The sequence below is a fragment of the Myodes glareolus genome, chromosome 1, assembly GCF_982192425.1.
Source record: "Myodes glareolus chromosome 1, mMyoGla1.1, whole genome shotgun sequence".
In the NCBI taxonomy this organism is placed as follows: domain Eukaryota; kingdom Metazoa; phylum Chordata; class Mammalia; order Rodentia; family Cricetidae; genus Myodes; species Myodes glareolus.
The window spans coordinates 97,800,809-97,824,983 of record NC_142026.1 but is presented as its reverse complement, the minus strand read 5'-3'; the positions used below and the strand labels follow the sequence as shown (position 1 = coordinate 97,824,983).

The 24,175-nt window shown below is 37.1% G+C and overlaps 1 protein-coding gene across 5 annotated transcripts in view; it reads left to right on the top strand.

Annotated features, from left to right (window-relative positions):
• Positions 1 to 20,873, top strand: part of Cep85l (centrosomal protein 85L) — a 114,324-nt gene extending 93,451 nt beyond the window's left edge. For all 5 annotated transcript variants that reach the window (XM_048424999.3, XM_087911042.1, XM_087911044.1 and 2 more), the window contains 3 exons: positions 10,516 to 10,623; positions 12,777 to 13,008; positions 16,287 to 20,873. In XM_048424999.3, coding sequence (XP_048280956.2) covers positions 10,516 to 10,623; positions 12,777 to 13,008; positions 16,287 to 16,450 — 504 coding nt within the window. In that variant the 3' untranslated portion in view covers positions 16,451 to 20,873. The remainder of the gene's footprint in view (positions 1 to 10,515; positions 10,624 to 12,776; positions 13,009 to 16,286) is intronic.
• The last annotated feature ends 3,302 nt before the right edge of the window (positions 20,874 to 24,175 follow it).

The following is a 24,175-nucleotide window of genomic DNA, read 5'->3' as shown; positions in this document are numbered from 1 at the left end:
TGAAGCAGTGAGATGAGGTGAAGGTGATGGAGGGAAGTAGCCTGGACAAGATGATCCAGTGTTTAGATTTTATTCTATGTATGACAGAAAGCCATTGGACAGATTTTATTGAGGGATTTTTTTAGAATCATCCATTCTAATTCTAACAATGCTTGCTTGGAGGTTCTAGCGGAGAACACAGTTACTTATCTACCTTAAGGGAGACAAAGATTCTGTATGAAAAAGGTCATCCTTTTGATAGAATATGGATCAGTAAGGAAGGGAGGGCACCCACTCCCAGATTGACTTATAAGTCAATGAACTCTGGTAGTCATTGCATAACAATTAACACAGCCACAGCACCCTCATTGTCCCTACTGTCAATCAGAATTAATTGTATTCTTCTGTTTCCCATGTTAAATGAATTATCTATGATTTAAATAATGTTCAAGAATTTCTTGATGTGTAAATTCAAAAAGGTTAAGACCTGTATGTTTCTTCAGACAAAGCTTCTGTTGTTCTACAAGTTAGAACCACAAAACTGTTAGGTGCTTCCAAAAAGTGGGTCTAACGAAGTTTTGTTAAATTTACAACAATTAATGCATGAATTTTTAAAAAGATTTATTTTTTAAAGTTGTTTGTATGTAGGCTTGTGCACATGAATGCAAAGGCCTTTAAATGCTAGAAGGTGTCATGTCCCCTGTAGCTGATGTGAGCCACCTGAAATGGGTGCTGAGAACTGAACTTGAGTTTCCTGCAAAAGTGATCTTCACTCTTAACTTGTCACCAGCCCCCAACACAGGAATTTTTCCATGAAGCTTGAGCCATGATACCTGACAGTTTGTGTGTATCACATACATTTCTTTATATTATGGTCATTCAGTATTTATTTGTATAAATTAAAATGCGCATAATTTGCTCCTCAATTTTATTGCAGTCTTTAGTCACATGTAAATATGATTGCATATAAGTTAAGTATGTAGAAGAATGTGATTCATATCATTTTGTCTTTTACCTTGAATACTTTTTGCCTTTTTCTTAAATTTTTTATTTAATATACCAACCACAGTTTTCTCTCCCTCAGTTTCCCCTCCCACCTCTCCTCCTGTTCCCTCCCCCCACTTTGTGCACTTACACACCCACTCCTCAGAAAGGGTAAGGCCTCTCATGAGTCAACTAAGCATAGCATATCAAGTTGAGCCAGATATCTCTGTCAAGATATCTCTCTCATTGCTCTCCCTCTCCATCCCTCACCCACCATTGTTCTCTCTCTGTGTCCCTCCCCCAACTTCTTTCTTTAAGCAACTTAGAAAATTGGAGTCAAATTAATAATTTATTCCCAAATACATTGGTCCAGGCAGTAATTCGTTAAGTTCTGTTATGTTTTGAAGTGATAACTTATTTTTTTTCTTTTTTGCCTTTAGCATCTCATTTATAAATTGTGATTGTCTAAATAGGCCTAGTATGTAGTTTACTCACAAAAGTATCTAATATAGTAGGTCATCCTAGCCACACTTAACTGATTTGTATTAGAGTGGGAAGGTAGAGTTGGAAACAATTATGGCTCCTCGCTTTTCTGAAATTCATCTCTTTGGTTGTATTAATTTTGTCCCTGTACAGTTGTAAAGGCTGGATTTATAAACATTTGGTGGTTTGTGATGACACTTCATAAAAGATGTGTGCTTTGTTTTTTAAAAAAAATCAATCCATAAACTATTTTTTTCTCTGGCATCAGAAATTTAAAAGACCATTTTGAGTTGAAGAAACATTCTTTTGTTATTTTGCAAGTAGCTAATAAGTGTATTTGATGGGTGAAGTATCACAGTAATAATCTAACAGAGCAATGCCCTTGACTGCTAATTCTTCAATGCTGTCTAGTTTCTCCTCTGCTGTTTTCAAAGACAGCCTTCCCATAGGTTATATCTATACTTTTCTTCATGTAACTAAAATGCAAATAAAATGCTATGTAAAAGAAAAGCAGAGCATCACAAATGATTAATATAAATCTTAAAATTTAGCTATCACTGTAGTAATAATTGTAAAACTGAATTCACTATAATTTTAATGTTCTTCTTTTTCTAATAGTTGCAACACATTTAGGCTTTATAGTGGAGAGAAACAACTTTGTGTTACTAAAATTGGATTTTGTACCACTGCTTTTTCCCATAAAACATTTAAATGACCAGAGGTAAACAGTAAAATCTTGGGCTGTATGCACATCTCCCTTATTAATACAAGATGAAATAAGACATTGTTTTATAATGAAATGCTATTTATTGAGACAAGATCTTGCCTTGTAACATTGGTCGACCTGTAACTTATCATATAGACCAAACTGGCCTCCAAGTTACAGAGATGTACCTGTCTCTGCCTCCCAAGTGCTGGGATTAATGGTGGGTGCCACCAGGCCTTACATGAAGATATTATTTAAATACATATGTCATCTGCCATTTTACATCCATAAAATGTAACATCCATAACATAAAGTTTTAAAAAAATTACCTGGTATAAGTTACTGGAATGCGTAGTTCAGTTTTAGAAGGAGAACAGAATTCATCTTGGACTAGAACTAATACTGCAATTGTTGTTAAATATGGAAAAGCAAAGCTTCATATAAAAGCAGATATTAAATTTGAAACTGAGTCCTATATGAAACTGAGTCCTGTATAGCTTTTTATACAGTTTGGCTAAACTGTCAAGATGATATTGTTGACTGGGATGAATACCTTGTTGATTAATTGATTATGTAAAAATGTTGCTTTTCTTTACATCCATGAGACCAGGAAAGATAAACTGGCTTCTCCGTGGGCTTTTCCATTTATGAACAAAATAACATTTGCATACCACATTCTTCTATCATTTCTGTAAATTTTATGGTTACAGTGTGAGTGTGATCGAGTTCTTCATTGGGTATTACCTTCCTTCCTGCTTTGTTAAAGCATTTCACTATCATAAGCTTATTTCTAGTTGACTGTCATCTTTGCATTTTGAATTTGTAATCTTGACAAAGGAAGTATGGACTTTAAAATTTTCAACTCTCTTTACTGGTTTAACATTAAAATGTCTCCATAATGGAAGCATGAATGTCATTAACTGGTCTTTCTAAATTGACACCTGTCAATGAGTAATTATTATAACCACAAAAGATAAAATTACATTCAGAGGTCATTTCAACTGCCTACTCTTACAGGCATAACTAGAACTTCCATTCTTAAAACTCTTGACAGTCTGTCCTATTTACAACATGACGAGAAGATATTTATACAGTCTCAGAAGATTTGTTCTAATGTTTACCAACAACTTATAAAGTTCAGTTAGTAGACTTTTCTCAGTAGAAATACTAGAGAAATGGATTTTATGCCAGTAGGGTTCTTTATAGGTGGAATATGACTTCTTTAACCTAATAATTGAATTGCATTAATGCTTCCCATTGTTATATAGTACTTACCTTCTACCTTTTGTTAGATTAATTTCTTGATAGGAAATTCTTCCTAATGCTTAGTTTTTAAAAGATACATATGAAATTGCTTCATGTCTTATGACAAATTAAAAATGCCGTATCAAACTTAATAGTTGAAAAACCTACCAACCCAATATAGTGCCTTCTATCAAAGAAAGGTTAGCATGCTGTCATATGCTCTTTCTCCAGGTATCTTTAATTTAGAAGACTTGTATTATTATACATATTGTGCATTTGCTTTAAGCACTTTAAAATTTTTGCATAATTAAGATATGTCAAAAACTATAAAAGGTGAATTCAACTTTTGAAGAACCATCTTTTTGTGTCTTGGTTAGGGAGGAAACTACTGATGTAAATTATGAAGAATTCTCTTGAGCTTATTTGTGCTGAGTGATCAGTCACCAAATTTGTCTGGATAATTAGGTTATTTGGGATGCTTTTGGTGTCCTATCTTTATGAGCTGTATGAATTCCTATCTGAGGGTTAAATTTGAGCCTGGATTGGACAGACTATGGGCATCTCTTGACTGTAGCCTTGTGTCTAGTCCTGGATCCTCTGTCAGGGACAATCCTCAGTGCTCTCTGCTCTTGAGTGGGAAGTGCAGGGAAGACTGGGTGGGAGGTGAATAAAAACGTTTAATGTTTAGATACCAAGTGATGCTGCTGAAAGATCTTGTTTATGAACCAAAATACAAATCACAAGGCAGAAGAAAGAGAATGCGGGCAGCTTTTTCTTTATATTGTATGAAGTTTTAATAACAATTTTGAGTCATAACTGTCACAACATATTTTTCATGCCTTTGTATGTTACAATATTTTTAGTATATCCAGTAGATGCTCAGACTCAGGTCACAGCCTTAGAGCACTTTATCCCCTTCAGAAGAAGCCCTGTGTCTTCTCATTTTTTCTCTTAAGCTCTCCTCCCCTCTCTAGCTCTGAGCAATCACTGAGACATTTCTGGCCACTCAGATTTACCTGTTCCATAACTTCATGTGTCTGTGGCTTTTACTGACATGAACCAATTGTAAGCTCCACGAGTTGCTGCTGATGCTTCGCTTTCAGCTGTTCATGGTAGCACACACAGCTTTACAGATCATCCCTTCTGGTTCCTTCACAGGACAGCTTCATAGCTAGTGAGGATTGACTGGGGGACTATGCCTCCCAGTCACCTGCCTCAGGCCTGTAGCATCAGTGAATCTGACAGTAACCTAACAGTTGCCCTTTGCCACAGCTGCCAGTATTAAAATATTTTTTATGTGTGTGTGTGTGTATTGCTTGTATTCCAGTGTCCATGAAAGCCAGAAGAAGGTATCAGAGCTAGAGTTACTGGTAGCTGTGATATTCCTTGTGTGGGTGCTGGGAACCAAGCTTAGATCCTCTGGTAGAAGAGAAAGCACTCTTAACTAATGAACCATTTTCCAGTACTTCCATTATTTTTGAAAGGGCCTTTTAGACATATTCTTACAAAGGAAGCCATTTCTTTGTGGACACATTTGTAATTTCGTAGTATGGTCTATTTGCCCTGAGTGAAAAATCTCTGACATTTGGGGTTATTCAAACACTTGTGTGTGTGCGTAAAAATTACAGTGTGCATGTGGAGGTCAGAAGACAATTTTGGGGAGTTCTTATCTTTGCCTTGCTTGAGGCAAGGCCTCTACTTATTGATTTGTTTATATTTGTTTATTCATTCTGCTGCTTCACTTTTGGAATTTACCCTTCAGTAAAAAAGAGTAGGGACAGCATCTCTCAGAATCCTTGACTTGCTGCTTCTAGCATGCAACCCTGTTCCACAAACTGAGGCAATAATTACTAGGACCACCATGTTCTTGATAACACCACACAAGGTAAAGTCTTCATTCTTTGTGGGAAGATGGTGGAAGAAAGAAGCCCCACCTCTTGGCTACTGTGCCTTGAAACTTATCCACAGCTACAGGTAGCTGAGACAGAATATCAGACATTGATGGGTCCTGTCTCCTGTGGGAAGATAGCTCTCCACCTGGGAGCCAGAGGATTCTAGCAGTCTGGAGCAGAATTTCCATCTTTCTGAGCAGTGAGAGTCTAACGATGGGGAGGGTTGTGCTTCATGCATCATGCAGTCTATTGCTGCTCTTTCTGAGTTCTAGAGGTCTTCCTGAATGAATGTCTTTGTGCTATATGGCCATTTGCAGTAACTTTTAAATGTCTTCTTTTGTATTATTCACCAACTTCACTAGGTAGCAGGTTTGCAGAGCACCTCATGGAGAATGTAGAGCTCCTTGTCAGGTGGTTTTTAAAAATCACATGATTGCAAAATGATAGCTAACTTACAGAATTAGAACTATCATATCTTCAAGTCTTATAAACAAGCTAAAAATGGCTTATGGTGTTTGCATATTACTTCTTTTAGTTTTTACGATTTTTTTATTTTTATGAGAGAGAGAGAGAGAGAACCCCACATTTCTTACTTCTTAGATAGATGTAAGGAGATAGAAATGAAGGGGCCAAGTTCAAAACCTGGATTTCGAAGATTTGATCATCAAATTAGGAAATTCTTTTGGTAATATATAACAATTACTGAGATATTTAAATGTGCTCTCCCTCACATCACAACTATGTTTTTCTTAAAGAAAAGTCTTTACTGTGAATACAGGAAGCTTCTTACAACAACATGGATATGTAGACTGGGCCTCACTGAAGTGTGAGTACTGGTCCACAAAATTCAGGGGTTTTGGAAACCTGTTTCTCTTTAAACTAGCATACAAGTAATGATATCACTACAGACTTTCCCTACAGACTCCTGTTTTTGTTGAATCTTCTCTCTGTCCCTTCTCCCCCATTCCAAAGCATGGATTTGATTCCCCTCACTTAAGATATACCCCCTCCTGTGTTTTTTCCTTGTCTTATTACCTGTATCCATCCATACTCATGTGGATTCTCACAAAAATTAAAATTTAAGGCCCAAATATGTGATGAAGCATGTAGTGTTTTTTGCTAACTCTGGCTTCCAATGCTTAGTATAGTTCCATTTCCATCTATTTTCCTGCAGATGTCACAATTTCATTTTTCTTTATGGCCAAATAAAGATCCAAAGTGTTTATGTACCACCTTTTCCTATATCTGTTCATCTGTTGATGGACATTTAGACAGCAATGAACATGGATGTGCAAGTATTTCTCTGATAGAATTCAGTTTTATGGTATGCATCCAATAAACCCCCTGGTTTTTAGTCTGCAACTCAGAATTCTCCCTTCCATATTTGCGTCCCTAGGTTCTGGTCCCACATCACCACACTATTGGGCATACTTGACATAACACATTAAAAACAAAACCACTGAAACCTTTTGAAAAAAATCCACCACAAACCCTGCCATACCTCCCAGTCCTGAATTATTAAACTTAACCTTAATTCTCAGCACATGTTTCTCAGGAAATTCCATGACCTTTAAAATATATCCCTCTCCACCCTCCTACTGTTGCCAGCATTGTCCAAGCTATTTTTGTTTCTGTTGTGAAGCTGCTCTTCCTGCCTCTGCCCTTGTGTTCACATAGTCTGTTCTCTTGTTAAGTGACACAGGGGGACAGAAGTCAGACCAGACACTTCTGCTCAGAACTCTTCAGTAGTTTCTTTTATTCAAAATAATAATCCAAGTTCGAACATTAAGTTAAGAAGCCTGTATGTCCACACTGGTGTTGCCGTGCTTGATGACTGTAGTCTCTCTGGCTTTGCTGCCTCACTTTCATTTAATCCAACAGAAGGCAATGTCTGCCCCAGAATTTCTCACTGACTGAAACTCTCGGTATCTGGTGGACACAGTCCCTTAATCACCGCAAATCTTGGTGTCAGTGTCAGCTTTTCCATGTATTTTGTACCCTGTTTTGAGATTTCAATGTCATTTTTCCTACCATTCTCTTTTCCATTTTCTACAAGAGTAAACAAACTAATATACAATATTATACAGCTATAATTTATTTTGTCTTTTTCTTGCTAGTAAAAATTCCACAAAATCCAACAGCTTTGACTGTGTTCACTAATATATCATGTAGTACAATGGACAGTTTGCTCATAAATAATTACATGAGGTAGTATTGTTTTGATAACTCTTGTGGGATGTGTGTGTATGTGTGTGTGCACGCACACTCACTCATGTATGTACACAATACTAGTGTGCTTTTCTTTTCAAATGACTCCTTTTAAGTTGGGTTTACAGATTGGGTAGAGTCCGTTGGCAATAACATGGCTTTCCTTCGTTTGAGTTGTGTATTTCTAGATTCAACAGTACATTCAATTAAAACTACTTTCAGCTTCAGAAATGCTCATAGTAAATGCCAGGAGGTTTTGAATTTAGCAGAGTCTTAAGACTGTTAAGTCTGGAACTTAAGGAAGATTTTTGACATTTAAAACCTAATTCAATCCTTTATGAATTCTTAATGTGGCTAATGGAGCACAAACAGATTAGTATTCTGCATTTCAAAACAGCCAAATATTTATTTCAGAAAATATGGATCATTTATTTATACATGATAGGAAACCACTATTTGTAGCAATTATACTTTAAAATATTTCAAAAATGCCTTGTGAAATAACATTTATTATTCCTTCTTGATAGAATAAAATAGCGAGATGTCTATCAAATTTTCTAGGTTTTCCTGCATAGGAAAATAATTATTAATTTGGAATTTTGGATTCTTACATCAAAATAAATACACTGTGCATTTGCATTTATAAACACTAGTAAGCACTAGAAGAGCTATTAGGAGCATTAGGTGAAAGACCAGAACTACTTAAACAACCCTTGTTCTGTTCAGGTGTGGGTGATTGAAAGGAAATAAGAATGATGTTTACTACTTGAACTGTGCTTGACTATGGAAATCTAGTGTGACAGTCATATTTTTCTTTCTCTATTGAGACAATAGCATTACTTCTCTCCAAACCTTATGGCTACATGTCTTCATACAATTTAAAATAGATTAACTCTGTTGTAGATGAGGTGCTGTTGTCAGGCAGCTTCAGCATTGCAGCCAGAGTTATCCTTGGAAGCAGACAGGAATGCATCGGTGAACCCAGCCTCCATGGTGCTTCCCAATACCCAGCCAGTATGTCACATGAGTCAGATGTTATTTCAGTTTTCCTTCTTGTGACTCTATTGCCAAATACTTCCAACTTCTCCTGATAGAAAGGTTGTCTGTAGCCGGGTGGTTGGTGGTACACGGTTTTATTCCCAACATTTGGGAAGCAGAGGCAAGCAAATCTCTGTGAATTCTAGGACAGCCTAGTCTACTAATTCCAGGACAAGCTCCAAAGCTACAGAGGGAAATCCTGTCTCAAAAAGAAAGAAAGGAAGGAAGGAAGGTTTGCCTGTTTTGTAACTGTCTTAATTTAATGCTATATGGAAACACATTAATCACTAGCTAATTGCCTTTCGTAGTCAACATGGCTCTGAGTTGATCAAATTGTAAAACACACTTTTAATGGATTGCATTGTAAAAATAACCTCTTTGGATTTAGTTTTTATTGTTAAAATTTGAGCTTTAAGTGTTTTCTCTGTAATTTTTGTTGTTGTTGTTGTTTGTTTTTTTGAGACAGGGTTTCCCTGTGTAGCTTTGAAGCCTGTCCTGGAACTTGCTCTGTAGACTAGGCTGGCCTAAAAAAGATTAGCCTGCTAATTAACTCTGCCCCCAGAGTGCTGCTATTAAAGGCATATGCCACCATAATTCTATAATTCTAATAAAGCTAGTTTTCTCTATAATTCTAATAAAGCCATGTGTCTTAAGAGAATTTCAATTGAATTCTGGAATATAGATAAATAATATTGTCATGCCAGGAAGCATAAATCTCCAGTAGGTAATAAATCCCCATATGTCATTCAATCAAATGAAGTTAGAAAACAATTGTAGTACCAGAAGTATGTTTAGGGAGCTTTCCTTTTGTGTTGTATTGCCAAATGCATTTTGAGGGAGTGTGAAACAAGCTTGTATAAGAAAATATACTTGTGGGCTGGAGAGATGGCTCAGAGGTTAAGAGCATTGCCTGCTCTTCCAAAGGTCCTGAGTTCAATTCCCAGCAACCACATGGTGGCTCACAACCATCTGCAATGGGGTCTGTTGCCCTCTTCTGGCCTGCACGCATATACACAGACAGAATATTGTATACATAATAAATAAATAAATAAATATTTAAAAAAAGAAAATATACTTGTTCAAAGGGTTGAGCCATTTTTATCTAGCTCTTAAGCCATTAAATAGTCTTCCAGCATTTTATCAAATGGCATTTAAAAACATTAAGTTAAATATCTACCCCTTACAGTCTTATGTCTGCCTCTGTGACCCCCCTCCTTCCATCAGATGAGGTGATAGGGTGGTACCCATTCATAACGGATGTGGGCTATTCAGGTGGTCATTATATGAAAGCTTGTTTAGTTAAGAATAAATGCAGATTTGTGGAAAAATGATTTCTCTTCCCTGGCTATAAGTTTATTGATTTCATGGTCTAACCACATGGGGAAAGTTGGTAGAAACACATAGGAACCCTAGTAAACCGTTATTTATGACAAGTCTACTGTAGTGTGCAGTACGAACCAAGGAGTCAGCTAGGATGACTCGGGTATTCCTAAGGCATTTTCTGTGCTGCTTTGTCACACTCAGGCCTTTTTTTTTCATGATACTATCTACTACATGATATGCAATTGTATAATGGAGTAAGGAGATTAATTTTCAAAGTTTCCTCTGGCCTGAGTCTGGGCTCATGTTCATTGATCAGGACAGTATAAACAGAAAGGGGAGCTTAGCTACAAGTAGTTTTTTGAAACTGTCTTATTCTACTATTTTATATTTAAGAAAAATGTAACCAAGTATTGCTTTGTTGCCAGTACATTCCTAATACCAGTTAATGAAATGTAGAAACCTGAATTGACATGTTTACACAGGTTAAAAACCTCTTTGGTATTGTTTCCCTGTTCTCTCGATCTAATGTGAGCTGTTTTAGAGACCACAGCTTCATCATAGAAGGGGCTAGGGAGGCCACAAGATCTTAAATATTTGGGGTATCAGATTGACATGTGTTAACATGTTTGATTTATAGTTTTGTTGTTGTTATTTTAGTCTATGCAAGGGGATCTTTCTAAAGAGAAGCGGACTGCACAGAGCATGGGAGAAGAGCTCGGAAGAAAAGAAGGAAGCTTCCAGAGATTAACAGAAGCATTGCTCGAAGTGAGTACAGCTCCCACCGCCTGGAAGGGCGGTTCTCCATCTCTTTACAGTCAGTGCTGGCTTTCTACATATAGAACATGTCCAAGTGGGAGGCTTGGCTTGATGTGTTAAGTAAAATCATTAGGTTTTATAAGAAAATTATAACAAAAGGCAAGCCTTTATTTTTCTTATGTCTTCTCCCATGCATTAGAATTCAATTTTCATGACTTAACTCGATATATTCGAGTTACACATGCACTAAGTCCCAAAGTGCAAAAAGAACGCACAGATTGAACATTAGCAAAGTCCTCAAGGGGTCGGCAGTGCTGCCGCAGATCACACTGTCCTGAGTATGAGCTGAAGTACTTGACCCCTGCTTAAGGACATGTTGCATAAGGTACATGTGTTAGCCAAAGCTCTCGAATGAATCTCCTAAAGTGGAGGATGTTTTCTTACATAGAGCTTCCACAATATGACTTTCATGCCCAGTGAAAATAATGATTTCTTGATGTTGATAATAATCTGTTTTCACATTTCCCCGCTTCACCAAGTATTTGTTTATGGTGTGGAAGACATTCCATCAGGGGCCACCCATACATTTTATTGTGGTGTCTTATAAATCCAAGGTGCTTTTCTTTTGTTTTACTGTCTTTTTGAAGAAATTAGAAGCTCATTCATCTCATAGACTTATAGATTGTCACACCTTTTAGATTTGTCCAGCTCCTTCCTTAATGATACCATTTGTTCTTTACCCTGTGTTTCTATAAACTACTTATTAGAGCTAAAGGCTACATGGAGTTCATGCCAGTTGTTCCTGCTGTGAATATTTTGTATTGCTGACATATTGCACAGTGTTTGATTATCCTTAAGTAGCATCCAAATACTAATCTCTCTAGGTTAAGGTGGTGACAGCCTAGCTTTTTTTAAATTAAAGGTATAGCCACTACAAAGAGCAGGTGATCCGTGGGGCTGGTAGAACATGCAGCTGGCCAACATGTTTCCTAGCATCTACCAAAGTTCATGATTTAAAATTAAGTTTTCACATGTAGTTCATTCCTTTTCTCTTTATTAGCTACCATTTATATATAAAAGCAACCTCTTCATTGTCACCCAGTCTATTTGGTTATTCTTAAATGCAGTTCCATTTGGAAATCCTATTAAGCTTAGTTTTCTTAAGTGGGGAGTGGGAGATAATTTTGGAGATGAGGATAGCATCTTCTGAGTGTAGTAAGTCATGAATCCATGCTGATACTCACAGTTCTGCTCACACAGTTCTGAGATGCTGGTGTTTCTTTCCCATTCATGTCATATTTATATTTCTTTGTGTTTTCAATCATAAAATTTAATTCCTATAAGTATCAAAACATAAATACTTTTTCTTAATATTAAAATAAATAGTTCCAGTTTTCTCCAGGGGAGTCTCATTGGGAATATTAACCACATTTCAAATAACGAACCAACATGAAACAAACTCAGTAGTATTGTTGTAGACTTTTTGTTTCATTTGGATTGTTTGAGCACTTTCTCTTATTGGTCTCTTGCTTGTATATTTTGCTTTCTGTTTTATGGGAGGCCTTTTTGTTGTTTTTTTTGGGGGGGATTTGTTGTATGTGTTTCTTGTTTTATGTTTCTTTGCCTTTGTTTTTTAAAAAGAGAAAAAAGGGTATCAAGTTGGGTAGGTGGGAAGGGAATGAGGGAGGATCTAGGAGGAGTTTAGGTTGATGATCAGAATATGTTTTGTGGAAAAAGTTTTTCTTTTTTTAAAACAAGAAGAAAGAAAAGAAATAGTTCCAGTATAGTTAAGTCACTTCTGCTCCTTGACAACATCATGGAATGAGGTTTAAGATGTCCTTGCTCTTTCATTCAAATGGGTTACATTGTGGGAAATGCATACATCTGCTTTTTAGTAAAAGAATGTTGAGAACCCCAGGCTGCTGGGGTGTGATCTTTCCTTTTGATTACTGTGGGTGTCAGATGGCACAGAATACTCAGACCTGTAAGTATAGATCATTTGGTTCTACTGAATGTATGCAATTGAATTCAGTTAAAGTAAATACACTATGATGTTTGATAATAGACTTGTTATAGACTTCATGAAAAATGTTAAGCTGTATGACTTTGAATACCTTTTCTCTGTTCTAACAACTGGCTTTTTTTTTCTTTATCCACTACAGAACCAAAGACAAACAAGAGAGACATACTCTTTACTTGATCAGAGCCAGGAATCAGAGCAGTCTGAGCTGCAGACCCTCCGTTCTAAGTGGCCTCTCTTTGATCTGACTGTGATTGACCAGCTGTTCAAGGAAATGTCTTATTGTTTGTTTGACTTGAAAGCATTGTGTAGCATTCTTAATCAGCGAGCTCAGGGCAAGGAGCCTAACCTGTCGTTATTACTGGGAATCAGATGTAAGTGGCTGATGTTTTTATTCTGATTGCTTTTTCTGTGTTAGCTTTGTACTCACCTTTTCTTTGGCTTTATTAAGTCACCAACTCAGCTGGTGGTTTTAGGTTTACCTCTCACCAGTTCAGTACTAAAACTGATGTAAACTTGTGGAAACCAGCAAGGGCATAGTTGCAGAATACCTGGAGATGTTTCCTACACTGGGTCTGGGTGTGGCCTGCAGTGCTTCTTAGCAGTGACTTCCCATTTACTCTTCTAAAGGTCAGAAGTCTTTCTTCATGCTGCTCTTCTACAGCATTTACAGGGATGAGCAGCCAGCTGTGTGCCAGCTGCCGGCATATTTGTAAGACAATACTCACTGCTTTTGTAAGTGTCCTATGTCCTGTGACTGAATGTGAGGGCCAATCGTTTCAAGGGAGCCAGATTCTCTCCAACAGATGTGCTGCCTTTGGCACATGTGACTTTTATGCTTTCTTTGTGATATCTTTTCTACTCTGTCTCAGTTCTTTCCCCTTCTGCCTGGAATTGTGGAAGAGCTGCCACAGTAATAAGCTAGTGCGAGCCTTCCTTTGGGGGTTCTTTTTGTAGGAATGCCCATCTCTTTGTGTAGTTCTCAGGAATAGAATATTATCTTATTGATAACTTTTTAATAGAGAAGAAATCGATAAGTAAAAAGCTTAAAAACAGGGTAAAGCTACATAAAAAAGTTTGTGGTGGAACACGTTCTGTGGAATGCTTGCCTCAGTATGGTTTGTGTGTGATGAGAATATTTCTATTTTCTCCAAAAAATATTCTACTATATTACCTCATAATAGGTACTTTGGCTTAAAACAAATACTCTTAAAGAATGTCACTTACTAAATGAAACATATATTTGTATTAAGCAAGGTCAGCAGAATTTTACCTTCACTTTATAGAGGTATGTTGACATGCTTAAATGTAGGCATGTGAAAAACACTGGGCAGTATTAGTCAGCAGATATCAGACACCTTCAGTGGTGTGAATACTAAGTTGTGTCCCGTCAGTGCAGATCATTAAACAACCCCCTCTCTCACATTAATTGAATTATTAGATCGATTCAGTAAGTACTGTGATTGAGATGTGTTCAAAGAACAGTTATAACACAAAGAATTGAAGTGACTGATATACATGGGAAGGGCTGGAAAGGCTTTGTGGATCTTAGAGAAGATGCCAGATGATCACTGACACTGGTTAGAATGGATCTCTTGGAGGAAGAAACAGAAGTTTACATATCACAGACTTCAGAGATGTAAAATTGGTTTCCCCTCAGTTATTTTCTAATCTATATTTTAGTGTAGCATTTCTTAGCCTTTGCATTAATAGAGTTATGCTAATATGAATGCAGTGAAGGTTCGTGACTCCACCACCTTCAACACCACTAATCCCCGTGGTGGCTTTTTTCAGACTTTCAGGTCCAAACTCCGAGTCCTTACCTTACACGTGGCACTGTGAAATTCTGTCCGGCCAGCTACTCTGAATTGCCATGTCATGCGGCCTTCAGTTGTTGATTGGCAGACCTATCCTAATTTTCTTAAAATTATCTGCCTCCTTGGTTTTCATGACATCATTCCCAAGTTCTGCTTCCAGTTTTATGACTGCTTAGCCTCAGAATTCTCTAGACTTCTCTGCAACTTTCTTACTGGGTTTCAGCTGGGCACACCGTTAGCCTCAGCATTTGGGAGGCAGAGGTAGGTGAATCTCTGTTAGTTCAAGGCCAACCTGCTCTACAGAGTGTTACAGAATAGGCAGAACTGCATAATGGGTCCCTGTCTCAAAAAAAAATCATATTGGAGTACACAAGAGTTATTAGTCAGTGGGTATTTTCATTTGTTTTTCCTTTTAATCCCTATTCTCTCTGAATACTTATATCTTTTTCTGTTACTGCAATACTTTCCCCCATACAGATACTGATCTCTCACCTTGTCTAGAAGGCATCTTTGGTCTCCTGATTGTAGTCAACTCTTTCTCTCTATATATATTCATACAGGCTCTTTCCTAGGCATTAGAGACTCAGCATGACTCAAGTAGGGCCCCACTGTCCCAACTAGCCCTGCTCCTCAGAGTACTTAGTACTGCCATACGCCACCTGATCCCAGTCTCTGACCCTCACTGTTGGCAGTTGAGCTCTACTGAGCTAGTATTTACCCCTACCATTATGTCAGGCTCACATAACCCTGAACTGGACCATTACCCATCTTATTCATCCTCCTTTCCCTACCCACTTTTCATATTGTTTTCAAGGTTTTGTCTAAACCATAAATTGTTTTTCCTAATATCCTCCCTGTGTTAGAATAGGTTCTACTTATCTCTGTAGCTTATTTCTTGTGCCTCTTCTCACATGTAGTTTGTCTTCTACTGTTTAATGGCTAGACACTACTAGTCTTGTTTCTCAGATTCTATCAGACTGCTGTGTTTTGTGCTTTGATAACCCACCAATAAGCAAGTCCCAGCCATTACTCCAATTAGGTCTATGTATGTTTTGTCTGTGCTGCTGTCTCTTTTGGGGAGTGGTAAGTCATCTACAATGTACTCTACGCCCAAGGAATCATTTGGAAAGCATTGACAGTTATTTATGGAATCATTTGGAAGGCATTGAGAATAAGTCATTGACTTCATTCAGTATCATACCTTAATCATGGCAAATGTTCATTAGTGTTTAAAAAAAAAAAAAACAGTTATTTGGCTGCTGTGCCGGAGGTTGAGAGAGTTTATTTCACATTTTTTTTGATTTATTATTGGGACATGCTTAAAAGGAAAAACTAGAGTAGATAATTAAGAACTAGCTGCTAGACCCTCACCGTCATTATTCAGACTTTGGGTCATTCTCTGTACACTTGTTTCAGTTGTTTGAGATTATATGATCCTAATACTCTGGCTATATCTTTCAAACTAATGTCTGCATGCCAGTAAAACTCCCTTTTGTAATCATAAAATTTAAGACATTTTGTATGTGCAAATAATTTTCAGATTTTGTCATTGGGAAAGAATTAAGTATGCTAGTGGAGCTTGAAAAGAGATGTGTGAACTCGCTCTTTGTCGCCATGCTAATATTGCTGCATTTGTATATGCTATGTGAATTTAATACATTTTAACTAGCAGTGGTTTTTTAAGACCACGCAGGTAGGGTCTTTTTAATCTCAAATAATGTATAATTTGAACCCAAGCTTCGCTGGTATTCATTGTACAGCTTCATGTTTCCATGAGAATCTTGAACTGTCTATTTAGAAACCTAAGACTTTCTCTCCATGCTTTCTTTACACAGCAATGAACTGTTCACCTGAAGAGACTGAAAATGACCACAGCCCAGAAGCGCTCACTAAAAAGCTCTCAGATGTGTGCCAGTTACGGAGGGACATTGATGAATTAAGGACTACAATATCAGACCGCTATGCTCAGGACATGGGAGACAACTGCGTTACCCAGTGATCAAGTGTTGGGCCACAGCAACAATGATCCATTGTGAAATGCTGCTGTGTTAGACTCCTTTGGTTTCTTTAGGACTATAAGGGAAAGGTGAAGCTCCCTGTAGTGTACTTCAGCTTTGTTGTTTCTGTTGTTGTTAGGTTTGCTTTTCTGAGGAAGTTTGAAGGAGCTGATCAAATCAGGCAAGCAATCATGTTACTATTTGAAAAATGAGATAATGTCTGAAAGAAAAGGAACAAAACAACCTGAATTTTCAAACTACTGATTGTAGGACCAAGCTGTGAACAGTGCTCTTCAGATAAAGGCATAGGGTTTCCGTACTCCTGTCATTTGTGTACATACATGTGAGTGCTCATTCATTCTCTTGCTTGATCACTCTGTCTCTGTCTATCTCTGTGTGCTTGCCATGCGTGTGCATTTGCACATGCATGGACTCTGTTAACACAATAATGGGATTTCAAGGGTCAAAGCAAGACTTTGAAAGGCACGCACTGTCGATTCTTCATTTTGGATTTTTCTAGGCAGACTGACCTGATCCAGTTCTAGGGCAGTGTTCTAATACAGAAGGCTAGCAAGCAAAATCATTAGTACTTTAAAAAGTGGCTGTATTGAGATGGTGCGATTGCACAGTTGGGCTGATTTTGGCACTGAGGGCCGCTGTTCTGTCCAGAGTGGTCGTAGACTGTCTCAGCAGGGTGACACTGCCGTGAGGATTTTTCCATGGGCTTCGTTTGAAAAGTAAATATACAAAGAGTCATTGCAATTCATTTCAGCATGCCCTTTACTATTTGTAATCTTTATTTATGATATATATGTAAAGAGAGCCATGTAAAATTAATAGGAGCCCTCTGAGGCCTTCAGTGACTAGTATAGAAAAGATGATGATAAAGTAACTCTGGCAGGGCTGATTTTTATCCATACTTCGGCACTCACATTTAAGCAGTGTCGGGCCTGCTTTAAACTACTTTAAGAGAAAGCCAACTCATTATTCATATGTGAATTAACAGTAACATAAAACAAAGCCTAAGTCTCAGTGATATTTTAATTATTAGATTTGTTGCATTACAAACAACTTGTCATGGAGTGTGATATTGCTTAGGTTAGTTCCTCTGGAGCACAGGGTACTACTATGTAATGCAACTCATTTGAGCAGATACAGTCATTTAAACTTCAAATAATATTGTCTGTGTATCATTTTATTTTAGAAAGATTATGTATTTTATTGCCAGCTGGGAACTCATTACAATCTTTTTAATACAGGCAAAGCATTGCCTTTTCTAGGTGTGTTTTCCCTTCCTTCCTTTCCTTCCTTCTTCCCTCCCTCATCCTTCCCTCTCTCCTTAATGCAACCCAATTTTCTTCAGGCAGGACTACATAGGTGGGGGAGTAAAGGATGTGGAGCCAGCAGGAGTACTGTTGACTGACATAAGCCGTTTTCTTGCTAAGCTTTTTCTGGTAGAAAAGATTTTTCTTACTCTCATCAATGAGAACTTAGTAGGACAGGCCTTTAAGGAGATTGCTCAGGAAGATGATTAGTTCAGAACTGAACTGTCCATTTCATTTGGTAGTTATAGTTCAGTAGTTCATTATACTACATCATAATGACATATTTCCCTTCTATTTAGTGCTAAATCCACTCTACTCCTCTTGGGATCTGACTACTAATAAATCAGTGTGTTGAAGCGAGTATGCATCCTAGCTCTCTAACCCAGAGAGAATTCTCTCTAAGAATTTAGTTCTTTAAAAATATGTTCGTTGGGTTTGGGGGGTAATGTTTTGATGATAATCAAGAAGTTGTTCACTGCAAAAATGTTTACTGTGCAAAAAGTAACATATGTATAGATGGTCCCAAGCTGTAAAGTCAGATAATAGCATCTACATGGGTCAACCATGTAACAGATTTACTTTTGCTTTGAATAGAGTCCTCCCTTTTCTTTCGTGATGTCAGAAATACAGCCACCTAAAACCATAGCCCTTTAGAGCAACTATTGCCGATGTGTGTTAGCATCTTCTTAGAGTACCTAAGTCCTAGGTTCTTAGTTTCATGCTTTGAGGTTTTATACTTACTGCTTTTTAAAACAAATTTACGGTCACATACACATAGAGAGAAACATGCACAATTACCTTTCGTCTGACCACTTGCAGTAAATAATTTTTGTTTTGGCTAGTTTTCTAAAACTAATTTAATTCACATGTCTTAGAATAAAAATTTTAATTAAGAAATTACCAAACTCTTATTGATACATTTTAATTTCTAAACTGTATACTACCATTAAAAAGACATTCAGATGTGATAGATTTTGATTCATATTTTGATATAATGGACTACAAAGTGCTAATCTTTTACTAGAGTCTAGAATTAGTGAAGGACTGTGATAATAAAGAATCAGCTTTGGAGGGAATTTTGAGGAAGACGGAGATAGTTGTGTTCTAGTTGGTCAGCATTTCATTTTCCAGAAACATCTCCTTCCTTGAGACATACCCATGTTAGAATAATAATAATATCACATCCCATTGAAAACAGAAAATATCATTAGGTCAAGTGAGATGGCAAACAGCAATTCTATAGTGTTTGTCCACATTTTGAAGGAGGATGTACATGGAAGTTACTATAATAACATAAGCCTACAATAAGAAGGAACTTAATTCTAAAGTGAATCTATCTGTAAATTTTCATATGCAGTGGTCTTTTTTCATTTATGCCTTTGTGTATAAAGTCTCCTAAGAAGTGTTACACAGTATTTTATTTTTAGTATATTCAAGGTGAAGCCATTTGAACCACAGCCGTATAGAACAGAGGTAGACTAACAGTTGCTGCAGGAAAGTCACTGGTTAACTAGGCCAGTAAAACTAGCACTGTTCTCGCGTGTGATGTCAGAAAAACAGACTTAAATTTAGTGCATTTCCAGTGGTGTCTGGTTGTAAGATTGTGAGTCTTGACAGGATACATATACAAGAATTTTATTCTTAAGAGCATGGTCCCTTTTAATACTTGGAATGGATTCACTATTTAAAGTTAGCATTATTATATCTTACTGATGGTTGTGGGGTTTTAATTTTGTGAAACTGAATTTAACTTTCAGTAGCTTGTTAGAAAAATATCAAGAGCTAGAAAATGTTGCTAAAATGAATATTGGACAGTTTAACTTAGAACCTTGTGAGAAAATATTGTTCTTGTTTCAGACTCATTAGGAATCTCGGGCAAGTTGTAAAGGAACCGTTTCATTGGAGAATGCTCTTCAAATATCAGCAGAATTAAGCAACAGGCTATTTTGCACAGTACTGTTCAATGTTAGTACACATCTGGTTTGGATTGCTGGAGTTCTTGTCTATATTTCTGTCACTGGATATATGATATAGTGATAGGATGTTCTCTGAATGGCCACACAGAGCAAGCAGATGACATTTGGAATCACCAGTAGCTCTTGCTTCCCTTTTATTTCCATTTCTGACAGTTCTTTAGAGTGCTTATGAACGAAGAGAAACTGTCTCCTGTTTGGTAGAAAGAGTAAAATTTCAATTTCATCCCCAAAACACACTGGTGGTAATTGCTATATGAATGCATCATACATTTAATCATGAAAGGAAATGATTGAGATTCTTCTTATTTAAATGAAATATTCAATATAATAGAATGTACTTTGAAATCAATAAGTCATTGGCAACACTGTTGCAGCTGCATACAGAGAGAACCTTTTGTGCCTTTTTGCCTGCAGTGTTTATTTCTCTTACATGAGCTATGAGAATGTTGATTATTGCACCTTGTTCTTTGGTAAATAGACTTAAGAATTTTTCCAAAAAGAGCCATTTCTTCTTAGATGATAGTTACCTTAGTAAACTTGAGAGGATGTATCATATTTGGATGTGTTTGAAGCCCAGCCTTTTCTGTATAGAGAGCAGGAAACTCCTTTAAAATGTACTCATTTGTATGTATGTGTGTGTATTTATATATTATATATGTAGTTATTTAAATACTTAAGCATGAAATTGACATAATGTTGGCGTGGTGACCAGAAGTAGTAAGGTGCTAGATGGTCACATTAAAAGCACAGCACAGCAGAGTGTGCAATCAGTCACTGACTGGTGGGTTTGGAAACTAGGTTCAGATTTTGAACCACCAGAATACCTCATGTGTAAATACATTGTTCATGATTTAACTGAAATACAGTTATTGTAAAAAAAAAAAATGTGAAGCCACTGGCTGGCTTATGCCTTCTGACTTTGTTTTTCCTCCTTTTTGGAAAGGAGTTGTTTTTGGTTTTGTTTTTTAAATAGGGTTTACAGCTAGAAATTTGAATGCCAAAGTTCTATTTATTAAACTAAGAGAAAAAGTTTTCAATGTTCATGGCTAGTATTTTTCCACTGGACTATTGTTTGTTGATGTTGGAATTTGTATTTACAGAGAAATAAATTTTTTACAAAAATATTTGTCTTTGTGGCACCTAATGTTGGTATAAGAATGTATTTGAAATTTCAGGCTCTCTAACCCAAGGTCTCAATGACCTGACTTTTAAGTAAATGCTTTCTATAAATATATAGAAGAATCTTTGATCAGAACACAAGACTTGGGTTTTCTAGGTCTCTCTTTCATTAGCTAAAAATCATTTCCTCAACATCTTTCTGGGAAGGTAGGAAGAATTCCCACAACAGGTGTAATAAGTGCAAAGTCAAGACTGCATACATCTCAGCTGATACGCTGTGCTCCTTCAGGTACTGCATACACCTCACTCAGCTGATAGTGCTGTGCTCTGTTGAATGAGGTGGCTGCTTGTTTATCCCAGCCACCCAGAACCAAAATAATCACTTATTAATTAAAACACTGCTTGGCCCATTAGCTCTAGCTTCTTATTGGCTAACTCCCATATCTTAATTTAACCTATTTTTATTAATCTGTATATCACAATGAGGTCAAAGCCTACCAGCAAAATTTCAGCATATCTACCTCAGACTGTGGATCTATGGCATCTGTCTGACTCTGCCTTCTTTCTTCAAGCATCCAGTTCCACCTTTCCCACCTACATAAGTTCTGCCCTATCTACAGGCCAAGGCAGTTTCTTTATTCATTAATGGTAATTACAGCATGTAGAGGGGACTCCCACATTACCTCCCCTTTTCTTTTTAAATAAAAAAGAAGGCTTTAACATAGTAAAATTACATATAACAAAGCAGGTATCAAGCAAGAATTACAGTTACAATATATCTATACCATATCTAAGCAAAACTATAACTATTCAACTCCATTAAAAATTCCAGAAGGATATAATATTACCTAAGTTCAGTAAGTTCATTTAAAGAAACTTCCAAAACTCTAGAGCTGACAGAGACTTCTCCCTGCTTGGACAGTCATCCAAAGTTCTTCTGTACTGTTGGGGCATCCAATTTTCAGACCACAGGCCCATAGTATCCAGCATACATTTCCACAAAGCAGGAAATTTCAAAGACAGTTCTGCCTATATTGGCAGTTTGTCAGTCGCTTTCTTCTGTATCCTGCATTATATCTAGCAGACTCTTTCATGAAGCAGGAACCCTGAAGCACTGTCTCACCTTTAGGCAAGTTCAGCAGTCATTTTTCTGCGGGTCCTGCATGTCCAGTTAAGCAGCCCAGGCAAGAGCAGTTTCTTGCTCAAATGGCTAACCAACTCCATAAGGAGCCTCTTCAGTGCCCATCTTCCACTTGAAGTAGCTTGGTGCTGCCAGGAACAGCTGTGTCTCACTGTCATGAAAAGTTCTAAATGCCATATTCTAAAGATCTCTGAAAGATGTGAAGAATACCTAACAGATATATATATATATATAACATATATATATACACTATTATCGATGACTATTAACCTATATTTCTTAATTATACATTGTATTTTTAAATGAACAAACAATACCTTAATCAAGGGCAGAAATGTACGTATACAGTATAACAAAATTTACTTTAAATTTGTATCAATAAAGCAAGATTCATACCAATATAAATCTTTATAGTATATCCACTTTAAATGTAAAAACATTAATAAACAATATTTGGGAATATGGGCGTAGTTCTGTCCATAGTGCTTCTTGCTGTTTGGGGCACTATTAATCAGGTTTTTCATGGTGTATCCTGTGTACTAGGTTCATCTTAGCAGTTGGGTGAAGTAATTTTTTGAGGGTGTTCACAGCAACCTTTCAGGGGGTCTTGTTCCATCATACCACACCAGTCTGGAAGCAGTCCACAAGTTCTCATCCTCAGTAGAAACAAGAGAAAAACCTTTTTCCAAAGCAGCACACCCAAATTTGGAAGTCATCATACCTTTATAATATACATGCTGGTTTAGCTTAGTAGCCCATACAATGAAATGTCTCTCTGTACTTAGCTCCTTCATACTCAAAAAATTCAAAAATAACACAATAATATACATAATCCGGACTCTGTGAAATTTCCATCTTTACGTGGCTTATTTTTACTCTATTGCTTTTTAATATTTATTTTCTTATCTTTTATCTTTACTCCTTTAATCTGTCTTTGTTTCTTTAAAGACTTTGTATTAGGATTCTCTATAATAAAGACTATTTAAAAAAAAACTATTTACTTCTTTTTCAACTCTCTACTCTTTTACTTCTCTCTCCCAAGCCTACGTACATTTATCCAACACTGTGACTCATTTGGATTTGTCTTTATTGCATATCTGTAATTCTTTACTGTACAAGACCACTTTTTAAAATGCTAAGGGCTTTTTATAAGTTAAGCGGTGCCATTAGTATGCCTGCTTGCTCCACACAGTCCCGCATGGCGCATGGCAGAGCTGCTCACAGCCTCTGAGAGACATGCACAGTCCCCCATCTCTAGGCACATAGCCGGTCCATGTTTCCATTAAGCAAGCTGCAGCAGTCTGCTCACAAATCCCACTCAAATGCTCCATCTCCTGAAAGAGCCAGAGGTTGTGCTGGCAGCATAGCCCAGAAAGCTGGCATTTTAAACCTGCTGTGGCTTTTTTTCCTGCTATGGCTGAATCCGGAAAATCTCTCTTAAAGAAGCTGCAGCAAGCTGCCATCAAACAGCAAGAAGCTGTGTTAAACTTTGTATATTGTTTTTTCTAGAATTATTTTTCAACCCTCTCAGGTTTTATGTGGATTTAGTTGTCCATATGGGTACCAATTTGTTGACTGTGTACATCTCACCTCCTAGTGCTATGTGTAGCATGATTAATAAAAACCCAGAGACAGATAGTGAGGTTCATCCTGAAGACCAGACAAGCAAAACAGCCAGCCATTGACTCATACCTGTACCTCAGTCCAAAATTATGATCCTCCCTCCAGGAATCCTCAGAATGAAACTGAGCCTGAAACCTGTTTTCTCCCATTTTATATTCCTCTCTAGTGCTGGGATTGAAGGTATGCACCACTACTGCCCAGTTTTTATGGCAAACTAGTTTGGCTACTAGGATTAGAGGTATCTGTCACCACTACCTGGTCTATCTGTATGGCTGATAAGTGCGACTGTTTTACTCTCTGGTCTTCAGGCATAACTGTATTAAAATATATGAAATATCACTACAGCTGTGTTCCCTTAGGGACTGTGCACACCACAGCTGATAGTGCTGTACTCCCTTGAGAACTTTTATAATCTCTATTGACATCAGAAGTCATCCTAGTTATCCAACAGATTTGGCTTCAGTTTTCCAAGTTGGGCAAATGAGTCAAATCTTTTCATCAAAGAACAGGACTTACAAATGAAGCCGAGTATAGGGCTTTCCA